The 26,622-nt window shown below is 36.7% G+C and overlaps 1 protein-coding gene and 1 long non-coding RNA gene across 2 annotated transcripts in view; one reads left to right on the top strand and one right to left on the bottom strand.

Moving 5' to 3' along the window:
• Nucleotides 1-1,724, top strand: part of LOC118599743 — an 85,204-nt gene extending 83,480 nt beyond the window's left edge. Inside the window, exon 2 of the long non-coding RNA XR_004949229.1 lies at nucleotides 153-1,724. This is a non-coding gene — a long non-coding RNA (uncharacterized LOC118599743). The remainder of the gene's footprint in view (nucleotides 1-152) is intronic.
• Nucleotides 1-26,622, bottom strand: part of si:dkey-1h24.2 (cholecystokinin receptor) — a 72,335-nt gene that overhangs the window by 31,898 nt on the left and 13,815 nt on the right. Inside the window, exons 2-3 of the mRNA XM_024294448.2 lie at nucleotides 13,667-13,915; nucleotides 150-411 (exon numbers count right to left, since the gene is read on the bottom strand). Of these exons, the coding sequence (XP_024150216.1) occupies nucleotides 150-411; nucleotides 13,667-13,915 (511 nt within the window). The remainder of the gene's footprint in view (nucleotides 1-149; nucleotides 412-13,666; nucleotides 13,916-26,622) is intronic.

The following is a 26,622-nucleotide window of genomic DNA, read 5'->3' as shown; positions in this document are numbered from 1 at the left end:
GTATATATACATCATATATATTTATTATATATATGATATATATATATATATAAATGTATTATATATATATATATATATATATATATATATATACATATATATATATTATATACTGTATATTAGTATCACCTTCTCTCCTCTTCACTTACCAGGTCTGCTCCGCCTGCTGACTGGGCCAGTCCAGGCGGCACATGTGTCCCATGGTGCCGTTGATCTTTGGGAAAGACTTGAGGACGCTGAAGACGGGATACGGCACCATGATCAGCAGTGATACGACCCAGGTGGCGGCGATGACACGGTAGGCGTGGGAGCGGGTCTGCCACGCGCGGGATTGCAGTGGGTTACAGATGGCGCTGTAGCGCTCGATGGCGATGGCCACCAGGCTGAAGGTGGAGATGCTAACAGAAACCCCTGCAAGAAGAAAACGTCTGTTAGCCATTTTATATCATCAATTCATAGTAATATGTTGATTTAAATCTCAGTTTGAACCAGTTTCATTAACTTACAGACTGTTTTTTTTAGGAGAATTAATAAAAAAGTACAATAAAGTAAAATGACATTTATTCTTCAGTGAGAACTTTCTCTTAAAACTAATTTTCTGTGTGAAAGCACAACATATTATTCATGTCATGTTTCTGAGAGATTTTGTTCTGTAGCTTATCTGTGACACAATAGGGACTCATAATGAAGTTTCAATAGCTGTTTATCTTTGTGACCTACAGTACGGCCCAAAATCCACTTTAATTAGGTTGGAGAATGTCCTTGTTTTTTATCTAGAAAGTCAAAATGAGGTAGGAAGTAGACTTTTTTTTTTAAGTACAAACTTTTTTTTACCTTTTTTTTTTTTTTTTTTTTTTAATTCGGTAAAAATGCTTTACCTTTTATCATATTTATCTTAATATACAAAAGGCTGATTCCAAACATTTTTATATTGTAGCATTAATGACAATTTTTGTTGTCTCTGGTCAAAACTTTACAAAGTAGCATTTGAAGGAAATGTGTTTCAGGACGTAGTAGGTCTGTTACCCCCTTTTATTTACCCATTTTGGTATATTTCTTAACATTTTTACCTCTTTCAATGTCAAATACTGTAAATTAAAGAAATTATTGGTCTGTTATTTGCACCTACGGTATATGCTTGAAATAGTCTTCGCAGCTCAGTTGGATTATTTGTAACTGGCAACAGCAGCTAAATTAGACCGACTGTGAGGGCAGCGACAGTAAAACAAAACAAACAAAACAAAGGAAAGACAGGCAATGAGCCAATATTAATATAAATTAATGGCCTGTAGCTGATCTGTTTCCACACAGTTGACGACTAAAGAAAGGATGTGAAAGGGCCCAACAGGAGCTGATGTCTTTAGAGGCGTCAAAGGCCAAGCTCAGATTTGCATGTATGAATATGTATGTTCTGCAGAGGAGGAGCAAACTCCGCCGGTGTTTGGACGGAGAGTCCGGGTGGAACGTTAAAATATCTGCACATTCCCAGTCTGTGAGAAACTCGAAACAGGCATTTCCCTGTTTAAACATTAATCCCGATTCCCCGTCCTTTAACGACGGAAGAACACGTCCTGCCTGGAGCCCGGATTTTTTATTATCACTCACGAGAGGAAGTCATTACTGCTCTCATTCTGCTACGACGAGTGCGTTCGGTTTTCCAGGAAACGTGTAAATCTGTCGAAACTGGTTTGCTGCAGGTCTGTCTTTCAAGCTCAAGTCTAAAACTGAAAAAAGGAAAGAAAATGTAATAAGATAAAAAAAAAAAACTGCATTTCGTCTTAAGCCTTAAGAACAAAGAGGACTGGTGAATAGATGCTTCAGACCCTTTCTTTGAGAGAAGAGTCATTTATTTTTTCGGACTGCCGCTGCCCTGGCGTGAACTCGCCCGGGTCGCTGTCACACTGAGGCTATCAGGAAAAGCTGCAGATTCATTGACTTTGTGCGGGGATTTACAGGCCGTGGCGTGTGCACCGCTGAGAAGAAGAAGAAGAAGTGGGTCCAGGGACAAAGGAAACAAAAAAGCTTAAACTCAAGAGGAAGAATTCCACTTTCCAGGCACATCGCTCATTTTAGAAGTCATTAATTGTGTCATTGGCGTTGGGGCGTGACATGTGTGGCTAATGAGTCACGGGGGAGTCAAAACATCCATTTGGACTGGATCAATTTAACATTTAAAATGTTAATTTTTTTTATTCAAAGTGTATTGGATCCAACACTTAATTGGTCAAGTTTAGGAGAATTTCAATCTTAAGTTACATACAGGCCAGGCGTTCTTCAATCTGCTTGTAGTGTTCACACTGGAAAAGCAGGGAGGGACTTCTTCTTCCAATTTTACAGTTTGTTAGCTCAGGTTTGCCACCTATAGGTGGAAGGGATGCAGTGCAAATCCTGCTCTAGCTGTTTTCTTTCACAGCTCTATTCTGATAAATGAAAGACTTTGTAACGTATAATTCCGTCCGTGATCAATTTTCAAACGTTGGCACTTTTGTGAATTAAAAAGGACGCTACCCGTACCTAGCTATCAAATCCTGAGTTTCCGATTGATCAAAGTTTGACCTGGTTTAACTTTTGCTGGGCGTTTAATAGCTGCAAATTTTGTACGTAGAGCACGAAAAGGATCATAGAAACTTGCGTTGCTACACGTTAGCCCTCCACAATACATCGCAAATTTATCCTCATCGCAATATCTAGCCTGTGCAATACATGTATCGTAATGTTAGCTACTCTCCTCAAAGTATAGATCACTTACTATTATAATTTGGAGGTATTATTGTTATTATCTTGTTGACAGCAACATTTATCATTTTACTTTATTTCTAGATCCCTTGTTATGCTGGTTTTTCCTTTTCTTTTGCTCCCCCTAGTGGCGAAAATGCACATTGCTTCCATTTCTTTAAAGAACCATAACTCGCCACAGGAATGGGCTAGAATTTTTATTTTTTTTTTTAATATCCTTATATCTTTTTTTCTACATTACTAGACCGGATTAAATGATCTGGCGGACTTAATGCCCTAATCCAAACCCTTAAATTCTGTTGAAGTTATTTAAATAAAACTGATGCAGTGAAATGGAAATTATGTATTATTATGTATTATTTTGCTACATGGTGAAGTACCGTAAGTCATATTGTCATCGCAATGTTGATCACTAATAACACACATCGCTAATTTTTCTTTCAAAATGGTGCAGCCCTACTACATATGAACGCAAGAGTTTTGAACGTGGAAGCCAGAATTGTGCTTTTACTCATCTTTACATAGACTCATTTTTCACTTTTCAGGGAAATGTGAACGTAGCTAAAGACGACGGAAAAAGACGAAAAACAATAAAAACAGCTCTATCCGTTGATTAATAGTAAAAGAAGGACAAAAAAACAAAGAAAAAACTTTTCTTCTTTTTTGTTTAAGAAAAAGCATCTAAATTGAAAAGATTCAAAACTTCGCATCTTACATTTACTATAGTGGAGACACCTGGTGGCCAACTGAAGCAATAACCATATAAGTAGCATATAGGCAATTTTTTTTTTTTTTTTAATGAAAACCTTTTTTTGTAAACCTGGTCGTTTTACGCATTTATTAAAGTCAGTATCTTGTATGTCTTCATGTTGAAGCCTAAAGGTCAGATTGTTGACTTCGGAAGTTTTATTCTGTTGCTAAATTTTAAGTTAAGACTTTCCACTTTAATCTTACCACTAATGGGTTTTAAATTAATTTTTTACAACAAAATAAAGACAAATATCTATAGATTAGGTGTCAAACAAAACAATGAGGTTTTGCAGTCCTGTTTATTTCAAGAATTCATGCTCATTCATTTCTCATTCATTTTAATGGATTTAAATCTAAAAAATGTACATTCTTATCAGTCTGCTACAGTTGGGTCCTCCTAAATCATTTTCTATAACAAATCCTTTTATGGTCGTAGGACGGATAATAAGGATTCTGTGGAATTATCAATTTTCTTTCCTCCATATGAGCTCCAAACTGCACAGAGGCGTTCAGATTAGTTCCACTAAACAGCCGTGACTGACTGATTGACTGACTGCTGACGACTGCGCACAACTGGTCAGCGCGCGCCGCCAGGTCCAGCTCTGCCTCAGCAGAAGGAGGGTGGGCGGCGCAGTCGACACATACAGATCTCAACAGGGCACCAGAGGAGTCTCGCAGACGAAGAAGTCTCTCACACCCACGAGTCTCTGTCAAGTACCGAGCCCTGGCGGGGAGGAACGCCAAACGGTGCGCCGTGGGGATTTCTGTTGTTGATGCTAGGGGGGAGGGGGGTCCTTGCCCAGCTGCACCTCTGGTTTATACATTTGAATGCATCACGGTGGAAAAAAAGAAACAAAATAATCTTGGCAAGCACAGGAAGAAATAGAGGGCTGGTTGCCTCTTGACATTTCCATAAACACAGAAGTGTCCACCGTTCCGCATCAGCTGAGTTGAAGAAAAAAAAATGAAACCTTAACAGATGAGATGAATCATCCACAGCATTGCAGTTATCTTCCAAGAAAAAGCAAAATCTGAAAAGCTTTTTTCGCTTACATTTTGTTAGACATATTTAAAATAAAAATAAATGCGAACTTACTGATTTCTCAAAAAGGCTAAGTAAGACCTGTGTGTTGTCTTATAAAAAGGGTCAAAAGGGATTCTCTAATTTAAAACCACAACATTTGTTTGTTTTTGTCAAAAATGTTAATTTTTTTTTAAAATGCAAGCTGCTATTCTTAAAGGTGATGGATGTTGTTTGCTGCAATTTAAAATGTACAAACAAGTATATATATTTGTACAAGAATTAGTCTAAAACCACACAAACCCTTGCCAATCTAAACCAATCTTTATTTATATAGAATTATTTTATTCATATAAAAATAACATAAAATAAAATATTGAGCTTGAGTGTGGATGCTGCAGCTTCACCTCCCATACACTAGGTGGCGGTATACACTTTTTTATATATGTTTTCCACCCAACAATAACAGAAAAGAAGAGATGCTTGCAGAGCAAAGACTGTATATAGAGAACTGGACTGACCCCTCCCCCCATTACGTTCCAAACAGGAAGCACCCACTGGCTCCAAGAAGCTAAAATCCCATAGACTTCTATTGAGAATTCAACAGTTGTTGCTCAGTCATTAATTTTTTTTCTTCAATATTCTTTTTTTTATGACATATTTTCTAATGCTAGTTATTCAAGTTATAAACTGTCCAATGAGATGCCTCCGTAAAAGCTTGCCCATTGGCCCCACCTTGAACATTTTTTGACAGATTTTTCCGAGTTCGCTTTCAGGGGAAGCGGTGTGGACTTCCTACAAACTCACTTCTGATTGGTTGCTTTGACTCACACTGACTCGGACAAATCACTGTCCTCTGGCTCCAATGTGCTGACTTCTGTATCGAGGAAAAATGGCGGCTTAATTGGCTTCATTTTGGTTGGATGACGTCATACTCACTCTGTCCAGTTCTATACTATATACAGTCAGATACATAAAATAATACTAGTAAAGCGAAAAGATTTTTAAATTTACTGCATCCCAGCTAGCAAGGCTGAGTGGGCCCCAAATGGTTTAAAAGTGGGCAGAAAATGTCGACCCCGGATGGGGTTGTCCCTGTGTTAGCCCACATTGGCTTAAGTGGGCACTCAGTGGGTCAGTCACCCGGTGGACAGCATAGGGAGCTCTGCTGCTCAGGGTCCGGCTGAGCTAGCAGGGTCGCCGCCCAGGCTGTTGGTCCCTGGGCAGTGGAGCCAGTGTGGGGTCACCACGAAAACTGCAGGCAAACCCCTTTGGGGCCCATTTGGCCTTGCTGGCTGGGATAGGACATTGGTCCTAGTTACACAGCAAAATATTAGATTGCAATTGCAATTGTGACTGAATTGTGTATGGGGTCAAATTTATGACATCAGGCAGAGGAAGCATTGACTTTCCATCCTGTAATTATCAAACAACGTAAAAGTATTCATCTGTTCGTTCTCTTTCGCTCATCTGGGATCTGGGCACAGGAGTAGCGATTCTCCAGACTGTCCCAGGCCAACCAAGAGACATAATCTCCCGGGTCATCTCTGTGGTCTACGTCCGGTGAAGCATGCCCGTTACACCTCCCCAGAGACGTATCTAGACACCTAGACCAGACACCCGAGCCACCTCAACTGACCCATCTCAACATAGTCCATGGAGCTAAGTTGTCTGGGGATAACGCCCCCTGGTAGGGTCTCTTGTGGCATTGAGGTCCTTGGTGACGAGTCAGACAAAAAGTGGTTCAGAACCCCCTTATGTGAAGAAAATATTAAGATCTAGTTGGAGTCACAGGAGCCTTTAGTTGGGGCTCGTGAGTCCTGCCCAGAGTGATGACTTGAATCACTTTCCCAGGGGCCCCTGCAATGTGGTTCAGGTGGCGGTTAACGGGGTCCTAACAACGGGTCATGGAATTAGATTTTTGGAACTGGGACCTACGAACTACACATGTAAAATAAACAGTGCAGAGTGTTTATACTTCTACAAGTCAGCTTTATGTCACAGAGACCTGTTCTGCACACACATTTGTGAGACTTTGACTTGACTTTGGGCATAAATGTAACACCATAACTGTACTTTGACAATATCTGGAGTCCAATTGTTCATTGATTTGCAAATATGTACAGCTAATATGCAAATATGTACCGTAGCATTCCTACTCATCATATAGTCACATACTACCCTTAAACGGTATAAGCTAATACAGCTGGATGTCCCTGTCAGTGTCCAGATTTCCTTTATGCTCATCTGTAGAAGAAATTTAAGGTTCAAACTCAGCAAATATATAGTATATTAACCATAGTTTAGAATGGAGGAAAATAGCTTCTCCAAAGAGGACACTTCATCTTCATGAAGGCTGATAAAGACTCTCCAGCTTCACTACTTAGTTCTTTCAAAACAACAAGACGTTTTTTAAAATCTCTAATTAGATTTTGTTTCAAACACCAACAAAAACAGCTCCTGCAGTTCATTGAATTAGCACTGGCACTCTCCACATGATGTGACATTTAAAAGACGTATTTGGTTTTGTAATTTTATAGAGAACGATCCCGGTCGATGTTATGGATGCTTTAAGACCGTGATCTCTTAAGCTTGAACTTAAAGTGAGAATAAACAGGGAAAACTCAACAGACGATGCTATACTAAAGGCATAAAGGTAATACAGGACCTCAAGTTGCATTACAATGGCATGGGTTTCCTTGGTAACAACTATGCAGATTTGTAGTTGTGAGGTCCAGGAAATCCTTTGACCGCACCAGACTCTGTTTATTCTACTCTTCACACTCGCACAGTTGGCTTCACAGGCAAATGACCACATCGCACAACAAACAAGGCAGTAAGTTATGATAGCAGAGAGGCTAGCTGACAGGGTTAGTATGTTGCTGTCATCTCTAAACTGGACAGCAACGCCTGAAAACGGGAATTATACTATAGTTTCTGGAAAAGAGAACGCTCTTGAACAAACACATCTGTTTAAACAAAAGGAATGACAAAATATACTAAATTGGGGATTTATAAGAATTGTACTAAAGACCAAAAGTTTTTATTGACTTGGCTAGAATGGGAGGTACTGCTGCTCAATTTCTAAACTAGATTTGGTTCGGTTTGCTTTTACATGATACGGCACTGCCTGAAACGGACTAAACCTCTAGGTAAACGATACAGTTTCAACAACTTTAGATCATTTTAGGGGGCAGTATTAGCCAAATTGAGCTCTAAACAAGGTAGCCTTTTCACTTAACTCAGTAGTAGAAAGAATTTTATTTTACTTTGTAAAATGTCAAGACCTCATATGAGAGTTTAGACATTTTTTGTGTTAATTGTGGTTAGCTAAACTGTATCACATCACCTAGTTGCTGATTTTGCCCTTTTTTTCCAAATATAATGGTTTTATTTAAATATTTTACATAGAAAATATCAAAAGGGTTTGTTACAAATAGGACTAATGGAGTGTAAAACTGAAAACTTTAGGAATGTTTACAAGTTGCACTGCTGAGGACAAGTGAAAACACAGCTGTCTGTACCTCCATGTAATAAAATTCCTCAGCAGGTTATATAGTGTAGGAACGATTTGATGCACATCAGTATAGTATCTTAACTCGTTAACTTTTCAAGCATCAGAAATACTTTGTAAAGTTAGTACTAAACCATGAGTGTTAGTTACATCTTTCAGAAAGTTAGTAACATTATGAGTGTTAGTAATAGTTTTCATGTTAGTAATGATGCATAAGTGTTAGTAACATGTTTTGCAAAGTCAGTAACATTACGTGAGTGTTAGTAATAGTTTTCGAAATGTTTGCAATACTACATGAGTGTTAGTAAAACTTTGTAAAGTTAGTAATTTTGCATAAGTATTAGAGACACAATACAGTCATGTTAGTAACAGTTTTCGTAAAGTTAGTAACATTACATGAGTGCTAGTAACATGTTTCGTAAAGTTAGTAACAATACATGAGTGTTAGTAACATGTTTCGTAAAGTTAGTAAAGTTACATGAGTGTTAGTAACATGTTTCGTAAAGTTAATAACGTTACATGAGTGTTAGTAACATGTTTCGTAAAGTTAGTAACGTTACATGAGTGTTAGTAACATGTTTCGTAAAGTTAGTAACATTACATGAGTGTTAGTAAAACTTTGTAAAGTTAGTAATTTTGCATAAGTATTAGAGACACGATACAGTCATTTTAGTAACAGTTTTCGTAAAGTTGGTAACGTTACATGAGTGTTAGTAACATGTTTCGTAAAGTTAGTAACGTTACATGAGTGTTAGTAACATGTTTCGTAAAGTTAGTAACGTTACATGAGTGCTAGTAACATTTTTTGTAAAGTTAGTAACATTACATGAGTGTTAGTAAAACTTTGTAAAGTTAGTAATTTTGCATAAGTATTAGAGACAAGATACAGTCATGTTAGTAACAGTTTTCGTAACGTTAGTAACATTACATGAGTGCTAGTCACATGTTTCGTAAAGTTAGTAACATTACATGAGTGTTAGTAACATGTTTCATAAAGTTAGTAACATTAAATGAGTGTTAGGAATAGTTTTTATAGTTTTAGTAACGATACATGAGTGTTAGTAACAGTTTTTGTAAAGCTAGTAATTTTACATGAGCATAAGTAACACTTTGTAAAGTCAGTAACTTTTCATAAGTCTTAGAAACACAATACATTAATGTTAGTGACAGTTATTGTAAAGTTAGCAATGTTACATGAGTGTTAGTAACAGTTTTCCTAAAGTTTGTAACGCTACATGAGTGCTAGTATCATTACATGAGTGATTGCTAAAATGAGTGCTAGTAACCCTTTACGTAACCTTACATAAAGTGTTACTAGCACTTTAAAAATGTAAATCTTTACACGACAGTGCGAAGTTGCTTTTCTCTGTGCCAGAAATATTTTAGCTGCGTAGATGGTAAAAGAGTTGTGATGATTCGAATAGCGTGTTATTTAGCTGTCGCTGGCCTTGGCTCCACAAATAAAGTTGGTGAAGCTTCTCATTCATCCAGGTGATGTTGTGTTTGAAACTGAAGCTTATTTTGTTAGCTTATTCCAGCTTATTCAGTTGAAATGACTGATTAGGAATCTGTTTCGTAAAGACTTAAACATTAGCACTGCACACTGCTCCCTTTTTCTATTTGTATTTTAAACAGCTGAGACATTTCTCCATTCTTTGCATGTTCCTGGCTTCTGCTTTTCCAAGGCCGTTCTGGCTGAGTTTCTAGCTGATGTGCTGATCAAAGCCCTCACTCTTTGATGCTCTACGCTGCTGTGAGGCCAAGCTTTGAGTGGAGAAGATTCTGTTGTACTTCTGGCCATGGTGTCTCTGACTTAATTAACAGCGTTCTAACTAAACCCAAATGCACCAGTAACTCCCCCACAAAAAAAGTCCAATTCCATTTGTTTTGCTATGAAACTCAAGTTTAGCTCTGAGGTTTAGAGTCTCAATGCACTTCAATCTGTGGGAAAAGATTTGCATTTTGGCAATTAGATCCCTGGATGAGGCTCGGTTGAATGTAACTCTGAATTAGACCAAAGGCCATAAAATGAAGTTAATTTTTTTTTCTCAGCAAGAGGCGTCACAAACTTTCTGCCGTTAGTGCATAAACTGTTGTATTATGCAAACGTCTCCTTCAGACCGATCCAGAAGGTACAAACAAAGGCATAAACAAACGGATACACAATGACCAAAGCGTGCACGGAATAAAAGAACACATGGAATATTGTCAAATTGATTTAATCACCTGTTAACCAATCAAGGAAGCACTTCAACATTTACCTGGTTGATTGAGCTTTGATGCTGGTAGAAGCGGCAGGATAAGGATAGATGGGGACTAATGTGGTTGTTAACTGAAAAATCAGCAAAGGGCGGATGAATTTAAGGATTTTTTTCCCTGTAAAATCAATAGATGATACTCCTGCTGACCCCAGTTATTGATTTAGTCTCAGTCGATAGAAAAGACCCACTGATGAAAGGTGACGGGAAACGGCTATTTGCTGAGCTGATACACTGCAGGACCCAAAGATTCAACCATAATGTTGGGAGATGAAGATTTATGTCTCTGTGAGGGATTCCACTTCCTGTTTTTTTTAAGACTTCTTCAATTAAAAAAAATATAACCTTTATTCTTTTATTTCCTCACCAGTGGTGCACCATCAGCCATTTTTATTCCCAAGATGGCTACAAACATACAAGGGCTTTATGTCGGCTTTATGTTTAACTTTTTAGCAACACAAACTTAGGATAAAAACGGCTAACCTGGAATTATGCTAACTTTAAATTGTGAAAATGTTACACAAGTTTGTAACTAAATCTGAGATAAGATTCCTATTTTCTTTGTTCTACATATGTGATTTGTGCAGCAAGGACGTCTAGTTTCAATGTTAAGTCAATACAGATGTGGTCAAAAGTCCTGCGGTGTGATTTGAGCGTCGGGAGTGGCGGTCTGGTGGCAGCACGTCTCAACAACATGAAGAAGCAAAAACTCTGATGTGCAGCTCAAGTTCAGTATTTGAATTTTAGCAAGCAATTACTTATACTTTTACACTTCGTTTTAATATTTTAACTCGTAAAATGTAGCTTAAAGTCCCCCATGACAATTTTTTTTAATTAAAAAAATGTTCTCAGTAGTGTTTTAATTATGATTATGAAGTTTTTAACCAAAATGAAACAACCTAAAAGCCATTTTTTATGTTGATCTAACGCTTCCGTTTGGAAAATATTCTCTGGGTGGGCGTGGCTTTTGGAGCTGAGAACCCGCCCCCCGTCTGTTTATGGTAGCTCTATGTCTCACTAGCGTAAATCATCGCCGCTGCTACAGCAGTATCGTTTCAAACTGGAATCTAGATGTCAGCTCGGACTAGGAAGTGAGGAGCTCAGTGGATTTATAATCCACAGCTGCAGCCAAATGAGCCACCGTACGCACTGGTGAAGTTTTTCCAGCGCTCTCGTGACATTAGCAAGGCTCATTGATTCAAACAGAGTTTTGAATTGACGGCGATTTAAAAGGAGAAATACTCAGAAATGCAAATGATTTGATAAGAAAAATGCCTCATATACATGTCAAAAAACTCAAAAAACATGATTTTCATCGGAGGGAAACTTAAGCTCCATGCTAGCTTCTCTTTAGTGCGCTTAGCGGTTAACATCAAATGAAAACAAAGGAGTTATCTGGATATTTATTCAGAAACTGAATGTTTTGGTTTTACTTATAATAAAGTAGCAAATCAGTTTTGATAATTGCAGCACTATTATCTCCTGAGTGCTTACAGAAGCCATTTTGGATTAGTTTGCGACATTAGCTAAACATCTACATTTAGCCAAAAGCAGACGATTAGAAAAGTAAGGCAGCTGAAAAATCCCAAAAGATGCCAAAACTTGAAACTGGTGTGTTCTTACAAAAAGTTTTTTGTCTAAAAAGTATTTTTTTACTAATTCAGTTAAAATACCTGATTTTTGATTGATTTCTGTATATCATCCACATCTGTTCTCATTTGTTTTATTTTACTGCACTTGTGACCATTCAGCTATCTGTAACTTAAAGTATTCAGAAAAATAAGCTGGGATATTTTATTCAATAAATAACTGAAAATATACTTCATTGTGGTATATCATGATATTTATTGTTATTGTGATATACAATCATGTATATCATGATATACAATTTCTCCTTATTTCCCAGCACTACTAATGTCAGAAAATGATGCATTTTTTGTAAAAACAGACTAAAGCGGCCGGACTGAGGCTGTATATTTGGCTGAATTACTATCCTAGTCTGGTGTTCGGCTTTAGAAATTCCTTCTATACTTATTTTCTGTCCAACAAGGCCAACTTCATAAAAGCTGTCCAAAAAAGTCCAGGCAGCTTGTGGCCATCGTATCACAGATCAGAGAGCCCCGTAATTGAAAAGGAGCTTCGCCTGGCCTGTCCTCACAGATACTCCATGCCATTTCTCAGGCGGTGATAGGATTGGCGCTCTCGCCGCTCAGTCCGTCCCTTCAACCGAAGTGCGGAGCGCTGCGTCTCTGGCGTCTGAGTCAAGCCTCACGTGGCGCTTTTCACTCTGGCCTGATGGGAGCCAGCTCATCGCGAAGTCACACTCCTGAAGATGTGTGACTGCTCGAGCGCTTCCAGAGTGAAGCTTTTTACCCTCCGACGGAGAAAAGGAAGAGCGGAGGAAAGCCTCTCTCTCTCTCCGACAAAAGGCGCTCTGTTAGATACAGAGACGCTCTGCAGCAAGAGTCTGGAGCGCCACAAAAGGCCACATCTCCATTTTAGATGAATGTCATTCATCGTGGCTCGTTCCAATTGACCGGCTGGGTCTCAGGCAGAAAATTACCTGGTAATTAACAGGAAAAACTGCCCCCCCCCCTCCCCCACAGTCAACTCAATGTGTGTGGAGTTAAAAAAAAAAAGACAGCCTCAACCTGGATGAACAAAATACTTGATTTATCCACTATAGATTGAAAATATTTATTGAATAAAATCGTTAATCATAATAAATTGTGTTTAAAGACCCACTCTGATGAAAAACGTTGTTGTATTTAACATGTTTTTGTGGCATTTTTCTGATTAACAAGGACATATGTTAGTATTTATATTAATATATGAGTATTTCTTTAATCAAATTGTTGTGAATCAGGAGCAGATAAAAAAAAATGTAGTTTGAAAAAGATCCTATTGTAATGTAGAAATAAGCTTAAATGGTGCTGAATGTAGATATTGGATTATCACGAAATATTTGCTGATAAATTGATTATTTTTTAGATTTTTAGATGAATCAAGAATTTCTGTTTTAACAGCATGTTGGATTGGTTCTTTGATGACTACAAATATACATATATATATATGTTTGTCCGTGAGAACTTTAAGAACTTTACAAACCAATGTAAAATTCATAAATTAACTTTCCTCGTGTGATTTCATGAAAGATTTTCATTTAGTTTTTGCTGTATCTATCAACTATTGTTCAGTTTATATCAGTAGATTGGTGAAACTTACTGTGACAGGTTATTGTAACCAGATAAAATGGGTTTTGAAAGGAAATCCTAAAAATTAAATCAGAATTACATCTCAACAAATGGAATAGATTCAGTGTTTTGGCCCTCTTTGATCTTTATAATACAGCAGTTCATACTCTGAAGATCCAAAACGGAGGCTCACCCATCAAGTATGTGACGATCTTGCACATAGTTGCTCCAAAGATGAAGTCCTTCAGGATGTTGGGGATGAGCGTGAAGGGCATGCAGAAGATGGCCATCATCAGGTCGCTGACGGCGAGCGACAGCAGGAAGGAGTTGGTGACGGTTCGCATGCGCTTGTTCAGCGTCAGCACCACGATGATCAGCAGGTTCCCGAAGACGCTGAGCAGGAAAATGAGCGAGTAGAGCAGGATGCGAAACGAGTCCACCTCTGACAGAGGAAAAGAAAAATTCAGTTTTATCAACTTGTAAGAAAGAATTAAAGATGAATCAATCTAGGGATTGTTAGTACAAGAAAATGAGATTACACAAATATAACAAAATGTCATCAGCGTAGAGGGAAACTCTCAAACAACTTCACAACCAGTGAAAAAATACACCAGCCAGTGTCATTTTTGGAGTATGTAGACAAGTAAAATGTTTTTTATCACCTTGCAAGCATGTTTAAAAAATAAATTTACTTGATTTATTAAAGTAATTAGTTATATTAAAAAAAAAACAGAGATTACACAAATATAGCAACATGTCATCAACGTGGAGGGAAACTCTCAAAAAATTGAATCATTTGTGAAATGACACTACCTTTAATTGTCGTTTTTTAAGTATGTAGATTGAAAGGATCTAGTAATTGTTAGTTAAAGAAACAAGATTACACAACAATAAAAATAAAAATGTCATCAGCGTAAAGGTAAACTCTCAAAAACGTTCATTACTTGTGAAAAAAAAGACACTAGTGTTAATTGTGCTAGTGTAACTTTTTAAGTTACAGTTTGAAAAAAAGGGTTTTATCAACTTGCAAGCATGTTTAAGAGACACATTTACTTGAATTAATCCTGTAAGTAGTAGTAAAAGAAACTGAGATTACACAAATATAACAAAATGTCATCAGGGTAGATCAGGGAAACTCAAAGTTCATCACCTGTGGAATAGGACACCAGCTTTAAGTGTGCTAGTGTCATTTTTTAAGTATGTAGAGGAGAAGAAAAATTAAATTTTATCAGCTTGTAAGAATGAAATAAAGATAAATGTACTTGAATAAATTTAGTGATTTTTAAAAGAAAATGGGGTTACAAAAATATAAAAAAATGTCATCAGCATATAAGGAAACTCAAAAATGTTCTTCACTTTAGTTGTTCAATTATCATTTTTTTAAGCATGTGAACAAGAAAAAAAACCCACAAAAATTCAATTTTATCAACTTCCAAGCATGTATTAAAAATATATTTACTGGATTTAATCTAGTAATTGGTAGTAAAAGCAACTGAGATTACAGAAATATCACAAAATGTCATCGGCGTAGAGGGAAACTTAAAAAAAAAAAAAAATCTGATACTGTGAAATAAGACACTAGCTTTAAGTGTGCCACATCAAGTTTTTGTTCATTACGCAGAAGAAAACCTAAGAATAGGGTCACAAAATATTTTTTGGCTCATCATGATTCAACACATCAAACTGAATGTATTTAAAGACCCACTTTAATGAACATTGCATTTTTAACATGTTCGGGGTTTTATTTTTCTCATGCTGGAGGACATACATAAGGAAAATTAAGCTTAAAATCTATTTTAATCTCTTAACAGTGGAATATAGTTGAGCAGCTATTGTGGTTCTATGGTTTATCTCCTAAAATGTGTTTGAAATGTTCAATCAGCTAAAAACTATAATGCTTTTATTTTGAAAAACACATAAGACAGAAATCCACTTACATTTGATCTTAAACTAAAAGGATTACAAACATATTTCAATCATTTCCTTGTGCTGTCTTTACTGAAGGGGAAATAGAGGAACGGCCCCCTTTGATGACATTACCGAGCTATTTCCGTGGTGCACTCTTCTCTTTGGCGCTCTGTGGTAGCGGTGACATTTGAAAGCACCCGAATACTCATTTGATCCTGCGTGTAGGAGCATGAGCCACGCTTTGCCTCGGAGGGGAAGTGTGCCGCTCCGTCTGCAGGCCCTTCTGCGTGTCTTCAATCAGCGCAGTGGGTCTGAGCGGCGCATTGCTGGCCCCGACCTTGTCCTGTCAGAAGCTCTCAGGCTCAAAGGGTGACAGGCCGGTGTTGGTGAAGGGAGCATCCCAAAAAGCCTCCAGCAGAGGGGCCATCCTACTCAGGCCAGGCACGGAAAGGGAGTCATGTAAATATTTTCTTAATAAAAACGTAAGAAAATTATTTATAGGGATATTCCTTTAGTTAAAGTCCTACTTTTGATCTATTTTAATTATGATTATCTGACTTTAAGACAAAATTTAAAAAAATAAATGTCTTTTCTAGGATATATTTTTCTTTAAAAATTCACCTTTGAACTGTTGGCATGGAGTAAGCCCGCCCCCCCTTCCCATCATCCATCCCTCTCTCCAGCTAACCTACAGCCCCTCACAACCCCAACCTAACATTACGGTGCAACAGAAATGGTGACATGTCCTCCATTATGTTACAAATGTCACAAGAACATGTTAGAAAAAAACAAAACACCGTTTTCATCAGAGTGAGTCTTTAAACGAGATAAAAAATAAGGATTTGTTGGTTTTAAAAGTAATTATTTAACGCAGTGGTCTAAGATTGTTTCTGAAAGACACAAAGTTTGAAGAAAATTGTCACGAAAAAGAACAAGTTGATCATAATTTCAGATAAAAAAATCAGAATATTTAAAAAAAAGTTAATTAAGAAAATTTTTTATATTAAGACTGAAACTTTACCCGCAATCCCTATGGCTAAGCTAAGTGTTAGCTTTTTTTTTAGAGGTAATAACTCAACTTTTATTTTGAAATATTAAAGTCAAGCCATTTAAATTAGTATTTTTTTATTTAATTTGTGTTTTTAGTTAGTCCACAAAATAATGTGAAAATAAAGCGTTAAATTGTTTCTACACTATAAAAAGTGAAACGTTGGATCAATTAAGAAAAGTTCTGTGATTTGTTACATTTAAAACTATTAGTTTTGACCAAATTAAAATTTTGAATCCATTGTATACAACTTAAAAACTTTACTTCATAAAAAATAATATCTTTAAATATAAAAAAATTACTGAAATTCTGTTAGTTGAGCAAATGTTTCATTTTTTACAGCGTAGATTGAACTGAAACTTTACCTGCGATAGCTGGATAAGCAAAACCTTAGCTTTTTAGAGATGATTAAACTTTTTTTTTTTTTTTTTAATTCTACTAAAGAAAAAAAAATGATACAATTTCAACTATTGACAATAAATAATGTGAAAATAAAGCTTTGAATGATTGTTTCTACACTGTAAAAAGTGAAACGTTGAATCACTTAACAAAAGTTCTGTTTAAAATGATTAATTTTTATCAAATTAAAATATTGAGTTTACTCAACTTCATTTTATAATTTGCTGGAAATAACAAATAATTTTAAATGCACAAATTACTGAACTCTTGTTAAATGATCCAACATTTCACTTTTTACAGTGTAGTGATTCCAGTGACGTTTTATATATAAATTTATATTTTCAATCATGAGTGGAAAATAAATCATTTCTTTTATATACGTTTTTATATCCCAAATTAGGTCTTATTTTAACACTGTTTAAATTGAGTCGTTTAAACAGGAACTAAATGCTGTAAAGCTTCAAAAGAAAAGTGGGCGGGGCTTAATGAGATGAATACATTAGTGCTTTTATTCTTTAGGATTGAAAACAGGAAATGAAAGGTCGGCTTTAGGATCAATCGGTCCCACCTCAGAGGAACCGACACCAAAGAGGGTCGAAGACGGAGCCGAATGCATGTTAATCACCTCCGTCACCTGAGACGCCCCTCCCCCGCCCTCCCGAATCCCAGCTAGAAATGATTCCTTTGATGAGGAAACGCTCTGATGGCTTCTCCCACTGCACTTTTATCACGCCGAGATTGACGTGGTGGCTAACCTGATGGAAGTAGATTCCTTCCCTCACAAAAAAACAGTAAAATATTGAAGGGACAGAAGCGATCTGGGCCGGTACATCCTCCACGAATCAAAGAGATTTGTCACAGAAATGTGAAAATCAAAGTGTAATTTGACGGCTGTATGATTTCGAAGGTCAACTTTCACTTTTACAACCTGCATGCTCAACAGAAAAGTTGCTCTGTTAGACTTTTACCTTATTTCCATTCTCATTTCTGTTTATTTTAAGTCCTTTTTGCTCAGCAAACCATGAACAGGTTCTCCCAGGAGTTTCATTACTACTTAATGGCATCACCTCATTTGGTTTAATTTTTTAACTTTTAACTAGTGTCCTCTTTTGTCTAGAAAGACCTTGGTAAAGTTTTGAGGTAATACATGAAGAAATCGCCTCACATATCCTGTGTAATAGGTGGTACAAATCTAAGAAAGGAAAAAAAGAATAAGATGAGGCTCTGAACTGTAATGTTCCTGCCACAAGGGCACATTTCATATTTAAAAATCCCAAGGAGATGATGAAATGCTACAAATTATTAGGAATGACTCGGAGCACCAACCAAATCCAATGTGATAACCGGTGAGCAGAGGATTTAGAATATCAATGGACAGGAAGTCTGTGGGAAGATCTTATAATCATGAGCTCTTTTTATAAGTAAGGAGATCGTATCAAAACATCACACTCTTAAAAGTTCAAAAGATAAGAAAAACAAATAAAATGTAAAAAAAATCTTAAATCTTTGAAGAAATATATAGATGGACACTTCTTTATGACAAAGAAACAGCGTGGAGTTATGCATTCCTTTTGAGTCACATGACCATCTTATGTAGCTCCGCCCACTTTTTTGTTTTCTTTTGTCATCTTTTATCTCAAGTTTTTATTTTACCTATTTTTTAAACAATGTAAGAAAATCTCAATATTTAGACAATTCTTTTACTTAAAATTAATTATAAGATGGGCAGAAAATGCGCTTTTTTTAATTTATTTTGTTTATTTTTTTGTGTGTGTAACATTTTGCCCGGTAAAAAAATAAATAAATAAATAAAAAAATCTTTATATAGTCCTACATTTAACTTTTCATCAGCACTATGATTTTTTTTACCACAAATTTTATAACAACCAACTCTATATTGATATTTAAGAAAAAAAGGCAGAGTTTGTTGCTGCAGATGCTAACATTTAGTTTAGCCGCCGATCCCTAACAAATCAAGTTTCTACTATGGAACTAGTGAGATGTAACTTTTAAATAAAAAAAACTTAATTAGCCAAAACAGCTAGCATGTAGCTGAGATATTAGCTAAACCCCAAAATAGCCTAAAAAACTTTTTAAAAAAGCCTTAATTAGCCAAAACTGCTAGCATGTAGCAGAAATATTAGCTAAGCTACAAAATAGCCTAAAAAACTTTTTTAAAAAGCCCCAACTAGCCAAAACAGCTAGCATGTAGCTGAGAAATTAGCTAAACTCCAAAAAAGCATAAAAAACTTAATTAGCCAAAACAGCTAGCATGTAGCTGAGATATTAGCTAAACCCCAAAATAGCGTAAAAAACTTTTTTAAAAAGCCTTAATAAGCCAAAACCACTAGCATGTAGCAGAAATATTACCTAAGCTCCAAAATAGCCTAATTTTTTTAAAAGCCCTCAACTAGCCAAAACAGCTATCATGTAGCTGAGATATCAGCTAAACTCCAAAATAGCATAAAAAAACTTAATTAGCCAAAACAGCTAGCATGTAGCTGAGATATTAGCTAAACTCCAAAATAGCCTAAAAAAACTTTAAAAAAAACTCAATTACCCAGAACACCTAGCATGTAGCAGAAACATTAGCTAAACCCCAAAATAGCCTAAAAAACTTTTTTAAAAAGCCTTAATTAGCCAAAACAGCTACCATGTAGCTAAGATATTAGCTAAACTCTAAAATAGAATAAAAAAACTTTTCTTTAAAAAACCTTAATTAGCCAAAACAGCTAGCATGTAGCTCAGATATTAGCTAAACTCTAAAATAGCCTAAAAAAACTTTGTTAAAAAAACCTTAATTAGCCAAAACAGCTAGCATGTAGCTAAGATATTAGCTAAACTCCAAAATAGTCTAAAAAATCTTAGTAAATGGCAAAATAGTTCCCCCAAATTAGCAGAAAGCATATTTTTAAAACTTTTAAACAATAACTTTTTAACATAATTATAATTATTAAAAAGGCAGAAATATTATTCCAGAATAAATCACCTTAAACCTTGAATAACTTTACATACGTTATGCTCCATAAAAATGTATTTTGTCAAAATTACACAAGTTAAAAATGAGCGCAAGATAACACCAGGCCATTAATAACAATAAAATAAAATGATCTGGAGGGCCGGATAGAATTACCGAGAGGGCCAGATCTGGCCCCCGGGCGTTGGCTTTGACACTTATACTTTATGGTATGGTGGATCAAGAATGTATTGTAAAAGTAATGCAACTTTTTCATGAAAATTGATTTTTTTATTTTGCCATGTTCTGTCTATCAGCAAGGGCACTTGTTTGGAAGAAGTTCTTGTGACTCTGAGTCATTCCAGGTGAACGCTACATATTCAGAGTCAACCCCTACATGCAGCCCTGGTATGCATCCTCGGAGCAAAGGGATTGTTTCAATCCCATCTTTATTTCCGCCCAAAGCTCTCAATAAGTCGGCATTTCGAATCAGAAAGCCTCTCCTATTCTTTTGGATCCCCGTGACTCTTCCTTGGTCTGAGACGGCAGAGCAGACCCTGCCTCTCCTTAAATTACAACCGTAAACTCTCTATTGGAACACGTCCCAATAGATTCAATCAAGTGATGGAGATCTGCGTCGAGAAGAGCGCCTTTCACCTCCTGCAGCAACAACCACAGAAGGCTTGTTTTTAAAAGCCGTTGGAGTGGAATCCTTTGATGCCAATTAAGTCTTGCGCTCGCTGTGCAGGAGAGCGTCTCTATTTTATCACTGTAATGAGGGACGGCATGTAACAGTCAGCACAATTCAACTAAATAAGTCTTTTTACCACGCCGGCCTGTGAAAGATCTAAACATTGATCCTGTAAACTTAGATACTTTAAAGCGGGAGGAGAATTAGTTGTGGAGCTCCAACAGACTCAGCATTTACTCAATTACCCATGAGGCTTCCCTTCACTGACTTTAATTCCTAACTTTTCTTCTTCATTGCAATACTTTGGATCTTTACCCATCAATCACATTGGTAGAAATGCTTATCATAAGGAAACTTTTCTTTCTTTTGTGCTTTGAAAAAAAAGTAAGTTTTACTGTAAAATACAAGCATTTATTGGCAGATGTCCTGACTTTTCTGAGGGTAACATTCTACACTGCAATGCTATCCTGTGAGAGCTCAGCTCAAGTCCAAGAATGCTGATTTTTGTGACGTTACCTAGGAAGACATTTGGTCCTTTTTCAGAATATAATTCAAGCATTTATTGTTATTTAATACTTATCTGTATTTTAGTAAACTGTTTGTACTTTCTGTAAAAGCCAGCAGGAGAAAAGTAACTAACTTTCAGTTGTAGATAAAGCTGAAGACATTTGAGTTACCTTGGATTTGTGACTCGAGACTTGACTTCGATTTTCAACACTTGAAACTGATACTTGTATTCAAGCTTAAGACTTTAGACTTGGCTTAGAGACAAATGAAAGACTTGGCTTGGGGTCATCTGGAAGACCTAAGACTTGCTTTGGAGAAAGATTAAAGACTTGAATTGGAGTTTAATTAAAGACTTGAAACCTAACTTTTTCTTGATTTAAAGACTTGAGACTGCTTGGATTTGAGTTAAAGACTTGAGACTTATCTTGAACTAAAAATAGACATTTGAATTAAATTAAAGACTTGAGACTTAACTTGGACTTGAATAAAATACTTTAGACTTGACTTGAGGCTAAAGACTTGAGACTTGTCTTGAAATTAAAATATAGACTTGATTTAAATTGAAGGCTAGAGACTTGGGTTGGAATTGAAAGACTTAAGACTTAAATTCAAGTTAACCTAAAGAATTGAAATTTGTCTTGAAGTAAAAATAGACATTTTAATTCAACTATAGACTTGCAACTTGACTTGGACTTGAATAAAATACTTCAGACTTGACTTGAGGCTTAAGACTTGAGACTTATCTTGAAATTAAAATATAGACTTGATTTAAATTAAAGACTACATACTTGGGTTGGAATTAAAAGAAAGATTTGAGACCTAACTACAAGTTAACCCACAGATTTGAGACTTGGGTTAGAAGTGAAAGAAAGAGTTGAGACTTAACTTCAAGTTAACCTAAAGACTTGACATTTGGGTTAGAGTTAACTATGTGCAAATTGACTTAGCACTAAAGAATTGAGATTTTGCTTTGAGTCGATCTAAAGACTTGTGTGTTAATTTACCACTAAAGACCTGAGCCTTGTCTTGAATTTGAATTAAAGACTTGGCATTCGGCTTACAGTTAATGTAAAGACTTGAGACTTGACTTAACACCAAAGACTTGGGACTTGACTTAAAGCCAAAGACTTGAAACTTGGAATTAAATTAAAGATTTGAGACTCAATTCACGTTTAAAAACGAAGGTCTGAAAGTCCACTTTGATTTGTGGCCAAAGACTTGAGAGTTGGACTCAAAGCAAAGACTCTAGACTACATTGATATAACACTGAAGACCTGAAACTTGACTTGGATTTGTGATTTAAGAATAAAAAAACTTGAGCTTTTACTTAAAGCTAAAAACTTGTGGCTGGACTGGAATTTATTGAAAAAGACTTGATTAGGATATAAATTAAAGACCTGTAACTTGACTTGAATATAAAGGTGAATACCTTGAACTGTACTTTGATTTGTGTCCAAAAACTTGAGACTTGACTTGAATTTAAAGACTATTACTTACTTAGGATGTACTTTTAAAAGGGAAACTTGCAGGCATTTGTGCTTGGAAATCTTTCTTCTCTATTTTTACTCAGACTTGAAATGTTGATACTTTTAATAACTCAAACTGTACTGAACCAAACAATCATAAACATCCTACACTTATTTTGACCAATGCTTACAATAAATCTTGTCAAAAACTGGCCCCATAATCCACCTTGTCCCTTTTTCTTAGTCTCTTGAAAAACTATTTTACCTTTAAGGCGTTTCTCAAAAAGAAAACGGGGCGCTTGACAGCTGAATTCAGCAAAATGCTCTCTGAGTGTTTGCACATTTGCATAGAAATACAGGCTAATACATTATAATTTCCCTGGTAGATGCATGGTTCACAGCTGGAGGGATGCAAATCACAGCAGCACAGCAAAACTCAGCAGAACACGAGCATTTGTTAACACAGGTACATAGTACCACTGAGTTCTGGTGAGTTATTTATTCATGGATGGTTTCAGAAAAAGACATAAATAATTTTTATTGGCAGTGCTTCATCTGTTTGTGCTTTGGGCCGTTTAGGAATTGGGCCACAGAACACAATATGAACATCCCTGTTCAGCTGTATAAGTAGCTCTAAGGGTAGACATACCCAGTAGAGGGAATCACTTCTCTTGTTTTCAGCTGTTCATGCTTTCAACAGACCTCTCCTGATCCAGGTAATCAGGAGTGAGTAGGGCATTAATCCTTGGGTAATGAGATCTTAAAGATCAGGACTGGGCGGTCCTGTTGTGTAGTAAATCTCCATAAGATATACAACTTGAACCCCAAAGGTCAACTGATCAATAAGTCAAAAGCCCAACAAGCCTTTCCTATAAGGGAAAAGCCTACCTTCTGTGAGGGTCCTCATTCATAAAACTTTGCATAGGCTCTATCTAAAGGTGATATAAAGCCCTCACTGGACTCATTTGGCTTTGAGACGAAGCTACGACTGCTGAAGGTTACAGGTGCTCAACGCCGATTCTAGAGTGGCGTCTTCTCCTTAAGGAGGTGGTGACAAAGTACCCACTCATGTCTAATCAGTGTTTCTATATCCAGCAGAGCAGAAGCTTTGCACCATAAGTGGGCTCTTGTCTACCTTTTTTTCTAAATTAGAATACCCTTAATGTATTCACTCATACTCCTACCATGTTTTAAAGTCTTATTGCCCTTAAACCTCATTGTAAGGCTTGTTTTTGAGAGTTTTTTTTAAGCAAAATTTGTCTTTTTTTTAACATAAATGTCTCTCATTCACGAATACATTTATGGGTTAATGGACAGTTTCATGGCTTGATGAAACTTTTCGGCCCTGACTCCTTAATGGACCATCAAGTAAATTCAGGTCCATCCCAATACGTGGGCCTTGGTTCCTCTCAAAATCAACCCCTGGTCTGCCAATGGACACAAGAAGACCAAGAACAAACTACCTAGTGTACTAAATAGAATAAAATTATGAAGACTCTACCACAAAATAGTTCTAGAAACATCAAGAATTTTCCCAAGTCCAATTGGTGGAAAAGCTGTGAAATGGTTATTATGTCTAGATATGTTTAGAAGACTTTGAAATAGTACTAAGTCCTTTCTCAAGCAATGCTGATCTCCAATCAGAGATTAAGATAGTTTTCGTCTCTACGTTCAAAACACACGGCCATTGAACATGCCTTAAAACTTAAACAAGGTCAAACTTTGACCAATCACGAACACTGATATGTTGATGACCTATGGATGTGGACTCCAGGAAGTTCCAATACTATGATAGTTGATCATGGAGAAGAAATTAATAGTTTGTGCCCAATGAAACAGCAAGAAACATTTAGATCGGAAAAAAACTGTGTTAGCTACTTTGTACAATCCTATTTATCTGAACTCTTAAACACAGCGGCGGAAGGGTAATGATAGTGTTGGCTTTTTGAAGCTATTAGAGTTGAGATGCAAACGGCCTATCATCTGCATAGGAAGCGTAACATTTCTAAACCGAATTATTTGGAAAAAATCATTTTTAGCAATGCAACCATCTACAAACCTTTATTGGTTAAATAAATTGTTTCAACTGGTTAATCAAAATCCAGCGTTGAGTATTGAAGCGTGATGGAGTATCAGGGTTGTATTAGAATCCAACCAACATACGTCAATGTGCCCCACATTGATTATTAGCAAGATACTTGAGGTAGAAGTGGGCTTGAGCTCCAAATGAACAAAAATGATGCCCCCGTGTGAAATTAGCATCATGGGAATCTTATAAGGTAAAATACCATTGGACCTATAAAAGATATGAATCTGTATAATGGCTTCTTATAATCATGCAATTAGCCTCACCTGAATTCCACGATAAACCCCTGTGGGCGCTCTTTGTAGTAATTTACAGGTGGGGCTACCAAGAACCCGTAAACTGTCCAACATGGGATCCATGCTTGAAGTTCACGGTTAGACAATATGGGACCCATATTCAGATGCTGATATAACATGTGATCACAAACTGCAGTTGGAATAAAGCATCAGTTTGAAGTAGCTTTTTTAACCTTCACTAATACTTTAGATTGATACGAAAAATACAGCAAAGGTGTTCAAGATTACCATCATTTTCAAACCCAACTGGTGAACTCTTGAGTACCACAGTAGTACCCGACATCCGTGTGCACTTCTACTATGACTCTACTGTCTTAGTGCACTTCTACTACACCTCTACAGTTAGGGCACTGCTACTAAGACTCAACTCTCTTAGTGTACTTCTACTACGACTCTCTTAGTTTACTTCTACTATGACTCTATTGTCTTAGTGCACTTCTACTACGACTCTGTCTAAGTGGACGTCTACTACGACTCTTCTGTCTTAGTGCACTTTTACAATGACTGTCTTAGAGTGCTTCTACAACCATTCTACTGTCTTAGTCTATTTCTACTACAACTCTGTCTTGCTGTCGTAGCGCACTTCTACTACGACTTTAGCGCACTTTTACTATAACTCTGTCTTAGTGCACCTCTAAAATGACTCTACTGTCTTAGTGCCCTTTTACTATGACTGTATTAGTGCGCTTCTACTACGGTTCTACTGTCTTTGCGCACTTCTACCAGGACTCTGTCTTACTGTTGTAGTGCACTTTTACTATAACTCTGTCTTAGTGCACCTCTAAAACGACTCTACTTCCTTAGTGCACGTTTACAACGACTCTGTCTTGGTGCACTTCTCATACAGCTTTACTGTTTTAGTGCACTTTTACTATGACTGTCCTAGTGTGCTTCTACTACGATTCTACTGTTGTAGTGCACTTCTACTAGGACTCTGTCTAAGTGGACTTCTACTATGACTCTACTGTCTCAGTGCACTTTTACAACCATTCTACTGTTTTGGTGCATTTCTACTACAACTCTCTCTTACTTTCGTAACGCACTTCTACTACGACTTTACTGTTTTAGTGCACTTTTACTGTGATTCTTTCTTAGTGCACTTCTTCTACCACTCTACTGTCTTAGTGCCCTCCTACTTTGACTCTACTGTTACTACTATGACTCTACTGTCTTAGTGCCCTCCTACTTTGACTGTACTGTTACTACTACGACTCTACTGTCTTAGTGCCCTCCTACTATTAAGACTCTGCTATCTTATTGCACTTCTGCAACTAAAACTCTACTGTCTAAGTGGCCTTCTACTACTAAGATTCTATTGTCTTACTGCACTTCTACTATGACAATCCTGTATTAGAGCTCTTCTACTACTAAGATTCTATTGTCTTAGTGCAGTGCTACTATGACTCCACTGTTTTGATGGACTTCTACTATGACTCTACTATCTTACTGCACTACTATTATGACACTACTGTCTTACTGCACTTCTACTAGAACTCCACTGTCTTCTTGTTAAACTGTATTTGAATGTCTACTAAGAGGAGTTCTATGCTGGGTGTACTTTGTTAGTAGGATTTTTTAGGCTATGGCCATGTAAGTCAGAAGGGTCTTTTTCTATTTGCTTAAGATCAGACATATTATCATTCAGGGTGATTAGTTAAATCTGTTTTACGACAACACTGGTCTTCTTTTCTTTTTAATTAAACTATCCATCCATCTTCTTGACCGCTTTGTCCCTTTCGGGGTCGCGGGGGTGCCGGAGCCTATCCCGGCTACTGAAGGGCAAAGGCGGGGT

Source organism: Oryzias melastigma, linkage group LG2, assembly GCF_002922805.2.
Source record: "Oryzias melastigma strain HK-1 linkage group LG2, ASM292280v2, whole genome shotgun sequence".
NCBI lineage: Eukaryota > Metazoa > Chordata > Actinopteri > Beloniformes > Adrianichthyidae > Oryzias > Oryzias melastigma.
This window is presented reverse-complemented; position numbering and strand designations above follow the sequence as displayed.